General features: G+C 41.4%; 1 protein-coding gene across 1 annotated transcript in view; it reads left to right on the forward strand.

Annotated features, from left to right (window-relative positions):
* The window catches only part of LOC131234012 (brefeldin A-inhibited guanine nucleotide-exchange protein 2-like), a 46,335-nt gene extending 38,275 nt beyond the window's left edge, over positions 1 to 8,060 (forward strand). The window contains exon 11 of the mRNA XM_058230962.1: positions 7,176 to 8,060. Within this exon, the coding sequence (XP_058086945.1) occupies positions 7,176 to 7,793 (618 nt within the window). The 3' untranslated portion in view covers positions 7,794 to 8,060. The remainder of the gene's footprint in view (positions 1 to 7,175) is intronic.
* The last annotated feature ends 767 nt before the right edge of the window (positions 8,061 to 8,827 follow it).

An 8,827-nucleotide genomic window follows, 5' to 3' on the forward strand; every position in this document is an offset into this window, starting at 1 on the left:
CTTGTTTGTTTTCCAACAAGATTTTTTAGATCTATTTTAAATTTGTTGCTTGGCAGCCATTTTTTTTTTTAGGATCTAGGTAATCACTAACATGTGCCAGATTAGCACATATGGCACATGTGTGATGCTTGAAGATGGATAGTGGCATACGTGGCATTTGTGCATGCTTGAAGCTGAATAGTGGCACACACGATACATGTGAGGTGCTTGAAGCTGTATGGTGGCACACAGAGCATAAGACATGCATTGGCACATTTGACATGTGGGCACTTGAAGCTAGATGGCAGCACTTGTGCACATTGGTACGATTGGCATGTGGCATATTTGGAGTGATTGAAGATGGACGATGGTACATGTGGCGCATTGGCGCATGTGAAGTGCCTTGCACACGTGGGGTGCAAGAGAAGATGAATGGTGTTACATGTGGCACATTAACATGTGGCGTGTGAGAGAAGATAATGGTGTCACATGTAGCACATTAGCACATGTGGGATGCTTTACACGTGAGGTGCAAGAGAAGGTGGATTGTGGCATGTTTGGGGCATAACGAAAGATGATAGTGGCTCAAGTGGCACTTTTGAGGTGATTGAATATGGATGGGGGCACATTCAGGCTTAACCCTTGAGAAACCCATTTTCCTTCTATCGTATGAAAATGCCTTTCTTAGGAGTGGAGGTGGGAAATTTGTTTCTTTTCCAACAAAGAAAGTGGGAAATGGTGTTTCCCACAAATTCCCACAAAGAAATGCTTGACAAAGAATGGAAAGTGAGTTTCATGGGAAACGATCTTTCCTTTACTTTCCATGAATCCAAACAGGCCCTGAATGGAATCATCTGACATGCCGCTTTTAATTGACCCAGTTGACATCTTAGGTAAGAAGCATTAAATTGCTGTTATATTCTCACCATTCTTGAATGATGTTGCCTACAACGTAGTTCAAATTTTCTGTTTGACTGAACAATTATGACAGTCAAAAGATACCCTTTCTTTTGTTTTTTGATGGGTAATGATAATTTACTAAACTGGAAAAAGCATGGTTGGATACAATACAAGGTGAGGATGGTGATTGACCATCCTTCCCTTGTAACTGAGGACCCTAAACCCCAATTGGTCTCAAAATCTTCTTTACCACACTGCACAAATAATTTTTGTACATGGGGTTCATGAAACAGCCCTCTTTTTGCCTCGCTAAACACTTGTCCCTATGGTTTGACTTATTGTTGAACATTCAGTTATTTTGTTCTTTAAGATTGCCCATTGTCATGCCAGCAAGGACATACTCTATAACAATCTCCCCCTTTTTTTACCTTGACAACAAGCCCTGGTCCACCTCTCTATGAATGCCCAATGACTTGGGAATCACCCAACCCATCCCCTATAGCTTAATAAAACTCCACACACTTCCATTGTAAATGCACAGTGATAACTAAATGGCCCACTGTACCCTCATTACTTGACATAAAATGCACTTATTCATTATTATCATCTGTCTACTCATGATTTGACATTAATTCAACACCTTATCTTTACCAGCAAGCCATCCAAACATCATCACTCCTGATGGTCACTGATATAACCAGATTTTTTGCCAAGCTATTGTAGCGGCTCCTACTTCCTGCCAAAATGAGTTATAGAACAATTTCATTGAAGGGTACCTTGATGCTTCAAAGCTTCACTCCCTTCTGTCTCCTTCTGTTGGGGTGGTGTTATCTATTCCAACATCTCTGGGAGGTCTATGAGTTTGACTTTCACCTTGTTACTCAAGTCCCTCCTCAAGATCCTTATCTATATCATTTGGTTTCCGAGGTTTTGTAACATCGACTACCTTTAACTTCTTTCACCTGGTGCCACCCTGTACAACCTTGCTGATTCTTAACTCAACAGCTTTGCATCATCCCATGTGCCCTCCCAGAATGTAATTGAGTCGGCATTCTCATTCTAAAAACCAACCCTTTCGAGAAATTATTTTCAACCCTAAAACCACTTTTCATAGGCGTGATCCCCAAAGACCACTTACCATCTGGATCTATGATCCCCACATTTACCGGCAATGGCTTCCAGTGACTGTCATCTTCCCCCCTATTCAATGGCCATTTACCTAGAAGTGCTGTATTGACTAATTTTAATCGTGGATCAAAATGCTGATTTTGAAGCGTGCTTCCTAAAATAGGCAAATTTAGAAAATTTAAGAACTATCTCACACAAAGTTAAACTCATATTCACACAACTTTAAATGCGCTCAAATTTGATCTCATACTCACACAAATTTGAACCCGCTTTAATCCTCATTAACAAATTTAAACTCAAATTCATATAAATTAGCCAATAAACCAATAAACACATGGGGCCTTTTCATATGAATTTAGTCAAGTTCATAGATGAATTTGGGAATACCTGTCTCCAGCTGCCTTGAAAATACTGGTCTAGGCTCCAAAAGGGGCCTTTTGATATGAATTTAGTTTCACAAACAATGAATGTGTTATCCTAGTGTAAAAAGCTAAAAATTAATAATAAAAAACAAATAGTAATAAAAAATATACTTTTTATATGAAAAACTCCAAAATGGCCTTCTTCCCTAGAACATTTAGATTGTGAACCCAGAGAAATGATCACGTTTTTGCTGAAATGGATGGAATGTAATCTTCCAAGTCAAATTCTCTCTTATGCAATTCTTTTCTTGCTTTGTGAGTTTTTCAATAAAATATTGTTGCCTCTCCAAAAAAAAAAAAAAAAAAAAAAAAGAAGAAGAAAAAAAAAAGAAAAGAAAAAGAAAAAGAAAAAAAGAAGTAGAAGAAAAAAAAGAAATCCAAGAAAAAATGTCAGAATGGATGTTTCTACTTTCAAAAGAAACATTTATATAGCCATAGGACGAGCGACGCAGCAGTTCATAGAGACTCACCTTGACTCGAAACAAAACTGAGCTGAATTGGTCTGGCTTGTCCTGATTTTGGAGGCATTGGAACAGGCGGGAGATATATGTGGTTTTGGGCTTGTGACTCGCCTCAGGCCCTACTGAAACCAATGCAAATCGGTCGAAAGTAAAACAAGGAAAACAAAGTGGTATTGGACGATATTTTGCGATCACGATATAAATGCCCTTATCCTTGCTTCTTGCTTCTGAGGCTTACAAACTACCCCCATTCTGTGCTCATCCTCCATTCCTTTCTAGAAGAAATCCATTCGAAACCTTTCGACCCTCTCTTATGCTCACATGGCAATAAAAAATGGACATGAAGTTGGCATATCGGAGAGAGCTGATTCCATGAGTGATCCGGATCCTTGCACTATTCCATCCTGCTAGCTTTTTCCTGAACCTTTCGATTTCAACATCCTACAGGCATTTATATGGCTTACCCATGCACAGTGGCTGTCCAAGATAGGTTGAGGACAGTTGTCCAGCCTTGCAACCAAAAACCTCCACCATCTCTCCAACTCCTTTCTTCTGAACCTCAACTCCAAGAGTTTTCACCTTTTTGCATGTCAATGCTTTGCCCTGAAACCTCAAAACATCTCACCACTTCCCTCAAGTTTTGCAAGCAGACTCTATTAGCATCGCAAAAGGGAATAGTACCATCATGGAGTTGGAGATCGTAACTTGAAGTTTGCTTGTTCCACCCTAGAGCCCCAAATCAGTTATTCGTCCCAGGCCTTTCCTATCACCTACTTAGGGTTTCAATAACTACAACAGACAAGAGAGGAACGGGGACAGCAGCTCATGACATTTGACCTTGTGATCCCTTGACGGTTACCGTGGTGTGCACATGCATGCACATGTAGGTTTCCAACATTACAGGCCTGCTTGTGCTTCCACGTGCATATGAACCTTAGTTCATGTTTGAGGTGCCACTCCCACCTCCTAGGCATTTACGCTCCCTAACATTTTGAGGACCCCACCAGTTCCTCGATCCTATCCTCATGCTTTATGCAAGTGATGAAAGCAAGTTAGAGCTGTCTGATGCTTCCCAGATTGGGCCATAGTTATACAGTGTACTGATGGTCTCTCCATGGGTTAAATGTGCTCAAAGTAGTTTGTGACCAACCCTAGATCAAGTGGTTAGGGTTTTTCCTAGTGTTTTTTGAGTGTTGTTTCAGTAATCTGTGAGCCTCTACCGTGGCCAGCTCTAAAGCCTGGTAAAAGTGGAAGGTTGATGTTTGGTGGGCGGCCGATCTTAAAAACTTTTGCCTATCTACCATTTAAAGGCTGGCCCCAAATTGTTGTGAGAAGTTTAAGATGAGATGATGATGATGATGATGATACGATGCTTAGTCATCTCATGGGAAAGACTAATCTATACAGGATGGGCCTCGCAGGCAACACGTGTGAGAGTTCTTTGGGAAGTCTTTTGTATAAGAGTCCCTCCAGAAAAGGTAACTATATGGAGGAAGAATTATTTTTGGAGTGAGAATTTTGTCTGTATGAAGGGTAATTGTGTCAGTTAAATTCACATGAGAAATTGAATAGAGGAAGGGGCTGCAGCTAGTATTGCTCCCTATTGGTTACTTGGGCCCTACTTGATGTCTAGGTGTTAATTAGGGAATCATTGTTAATTGTCTCGGTCAAGTAAAAGACAGTATGGCTGTTCACATGCCAGTTTTTCATTGGTTGGGGAAGGACAACTAGAATAGCTTTAGGTCCAAAACTGGTAGGTCTTTGGTTGTATTTGGCTAGTTGTTTCTAAAAGTTAGGAGTCCCAGTTGTCTTTAGCTAATGAGAGTTCTGTTTTAGAAAGATTTAAGCCCAGCTGTTGAAGGTTTGTGCTGTGTGCTTGTGGGCGGGCGTGTCCATGGGCATGTGCAAATCGTGCATGTGCATGGGCATCTGGATATGGAAACACTTCTCGTGTGCATGGTGTAGGGTTTGTGTGCCTGTGTGGGTGTGTGTGTGTGTGGTGGCTGGTGCAGAGGTCTGTATTTTTTCCACTGTTTCCTACGACTGGAAATACCAAAAGGTAAATGCCTGCAAGTGTGGTGAGACTCCACACAAGTAGCTTGGCGAGAGTTCGGGCTATCTATATTTCTATCCTAAATAATTTCATATTTGTTTTATCTTAGTTACTGGTAAGACAAAGCTATTCCCTGGTCGCTCAGTAATTCTTGTTGGATTTTTAGAGGTCTGTTTCTACAGGTATCTTTTATATCATCATCTATTTCTACACACATTTTCTACATCATGGAAGGTATCATTTCAGTGATAGGATTGTAATGTGAATGGGAGCTCTTCCACTTTTAATTTTTCTAGGCCATTTTTTGGAGAGGTAATGATAATTTATTTATTTATTTAAACGAGTCAAAAAGCCCAAATTACAAAATGAAAATTACAACCTGGCTAGGAACGACCACTCATTTTGCCGAGATCTTCGATACATGTAATCCACCCTATTACATACATTTTTGCCCTCTCATATGCATCTAGCTCAGAACTACTCTTATTTTGGAAGCATCTCCCACTTCTCTCCCCCCATATAGCCCAAAAGATTGCCATCATTACTATCTTTCCCACCGCTATCTCCTTTTGTCTTCAGACCACCTGTAGGCCAAGCTAGTAGGAGTCGTACCATCGAACCCGGCATCACCCGAGGAGATCCGAAGGAGATGACAGCCCTTTCCCGCACCTTGCTTGCAAAAGAGCAATGGATGGACAAATGGTTCACTGATTCCGCTGCTCTCATATACATATCACAACAGTTTGGGATTACTATGGATCTTTTCGGCAAATTATCAATTGTAAGGATCTGATTCCTTCCCACCAGCCATGTAAACACTGGTACTTTGGGAGGAGTTGCACTGGACCATAAAATCGACAATGCATTGCTGCCCTCTCAGACTGAGAACTGCCCTGATTTATCCAGAGACCACACTATGGAATCCTTCTCTCCCGAGACGACCCATATAAGACTAAGCCATTCCGACAGCCATACTAGCTCTTCTGTTTCAATTTCCGATAAGTTTCTTTGGTACTGGTGTGTCCACACCGCAAAATCACCAATATACATGATGCATTGGTCGACAGGCATGTCCAAATCTGATGCAGCTGTAGCTAGAGATGGGAATGCCTCTAGCAAGAGGCATTCCCTGATCCATAAGTTCTTCTAGAAGTGAATTCTTTTCCCATCTTCCAATGAGAACTGGATCTTTCCTTCAAACTTGTTCATTAGGGAAGAGACCTCCTACAATGCACAAATCCTATAAATTGATGATTCTTTCACCATCAACCCCTTCCTGTAGGCCATGTAATGCAGGGGCATTTTCACACCGGGCTCGAGTGGAGTTGCTTGTGGGATGTAGGGGCACACTCGGGGTGAGCGGCCCGTGTGAGGCGGGCCCCACCTGTGTGAGGCGGTACCCATGTGATTTGGGGCCTACGAGGGGGGTTCTGACGAGGTCCTGACCCATGAGATGTGGGGCCTGGGCTTATGAGATAAAGGGATTGCTTCGCCATGCTCTAACAGTTCGAGCTTTTAGAGCAAGTGGTTAATTGTCCTGTATCACCGTACTTGATATAATAACTCTCCACCACCTTCCTTCCTCCGACCTGAACCTCCAAAGCCATTTCCCTAATAGTGCTTGGTTCATTCGTGCAAATTTCTGATGCCGGCTCCTCTCTCCCTATATGGTTTGCACACTTAATGTTGTAGATCTACAATGTGTAGAGCTCGAAAGTTTGTTGGCTTCTGATGAGTTCCATTAATTTGATGGTGTCCCCATAATTTGTTCTACTCTGCCCAGCAGCGATGATACACCAGCTGGCCCCTACCCTAGGTAAGTGGAGGGTTGGTGTCAGGTACGCAGTCCATCATTGAACTTTTTCTAAGCAATTGTGAGAATATTCCCTGTTTCACCACCCATTAAAAAAAAAAAATCACTTCTCCATAAAACAAATAGGAAGAAAATTGCTGTTTCGAAATGATTGGTGAAAGAGGATTTGTAAGGCCAATACCAAATAGTTGTGACAAGGCTATGATGACGACTACAAAGATGTGATGAGTTCCATTAAATTTTGTGACCACCCACTGGGCTTTCTAATGCTTACAGTTGCATACAATCACATGTGAAGTTGTGCTTTTGTTGTTTTCGCATAACCAGTTCTTTCCTGTTAAAACAAGACTAGAGCTTATGCTGATTTTAATAATAACAGTTGCAACATGAACCTGAGCTCCTTGTTGAAATCTTTCTAGGCTGTGATGGAGATCTATAACATGTATAGACTTCAGCTCTCCGCGAAGAACACAGTGGTACTCTTCAATGCTATGCATGCTGTGGCGATCCATGCCCACGAGATAAACAGTGACAGTAACCTGCGTTCGAAGCTACAGGAGCTGGGGTCCATGACCCAGATGCAGGACCCTCCATTGCTACGCCTCGAGAATGAGTCCTACCAGATATGCCTCACACTGTTGCAGAATCTCATACTGGACAGACCACTTAGTTTCGACGAGGTCGAAGTGGATACATACCTTGTTGACCTCTGCAAAGAGGTCCTACAGGTTTATCTCAAAACAGCATGGTCTGGGCAGCCAGCTGAGCCCTCTGCTGGTGTTCAGCGGAAGCCTCATTGGTTGATTCCTCTTGGTTCTGCAAAACGGAGGGAGCTGGCGGCACGAGCACCTCTCATTGTGGCCACCCTTCAAGCTATTTGCGGATTGGGAGATTCCTCATTTATGAAGAACTTGGCCCAATTCTTCCCTCTCCTCACAGGCCTGATAAGCTGTGAGCATGGGTCGAGTGAAGTGCAGGTGGCCCTGAGCGACATGCTCAACACATGGGTGGGCCCTGTGTTGCTTCAATCCTGTTGAACGGGGGTGGAAGCAGATTGCATGCTTTTGAGGTGTATGATAATATTTCATCTTTCATAATTCCTCTCCTTTTTTTTTTTTTTTTTAATTCACTTTTTCTTTGTCATAAGCATTGTTGAGGATGTGTAGATTCTTAGTGTAATGAAGAGCTAGTGGATTGCAGGAAATGCTTTTTGAAACATTGTGTAGTGTAGAAAGCATAGATAGCTCCTCTGTCGGGTAATGGATTTGCTTGGAAAGGAGTTTTGGTGTTGTATGCTTAGACGTTATTCAATTTGGAATTTTTTTTTTTTTTTTGGTATTCTTTAGCTTTTCTTTCCTTCACTCTTCAAGATTCACGAGTGAGAAGGTACTTTGGCATGTGATTGAAAGATATGATATTCTCAATCTATTCACTTGTTTGGTGTCATCCTTTGTATTTACAACACTTTTACAAAATCCATCTACACCGTCTGCATCTCCATACCTCCATCACTGCAAACCCCGTTTCTTACCAGCACAACAGCACAAGTCATGGAGGACACAAGTCCAACCTGAAGGCTAAAACCGCACCCCATTGCAAGGGTAATGACTGGAACCCACGGAGATCAGCATACACCTAGTGACCCTGTTAATATCACTGGGTTGGCGATAACGAAATATCACTTTATTCATTGGAATTTCAGGTATGGGTGATAATTCTGCGAAAATATCGTCATTGTGTAGTTACATTGAAAATATCTTTGGTATTTTCTTCATAAAAATTTTAGGTGTTGCTGATACTTTTGATATCATGGCTGATACCATTTCATGTCCCCGGAACATGTGCAAGTCACTGGAAAATTGAGGAAAATCTGAAAAATAAGAAATTTAGGGTTTTTTTTTTGGATCTGGTTGGGTAATAGATTTTGATAATTCTTCTTCCATTTTCATGAATTAAAATCCCTCAATCGGGGAGAAAAATAGGAAGGAAGAAAGTGTTTAAATACTCAAGAAATTAAAAAAATTGTAAATATTGCAAAAATTAAAAAAATAGTAATTTTTTTTGGGAATCA

The sequence above is a fragment of the Magnolia sinica genome, chromosome 18 (assembly GCF_029962835.1).
Source record: "Magnolia sinica isolate HGM2019 chromosome 18, MsV1, whole genome shotgun sequence".
NCBI lineage: Eukaryota > Viridiplantae > Streptophyta > Magnoliopsida > Magnoliales > Magnoliaceae > Magnolia > Magnolia sinica.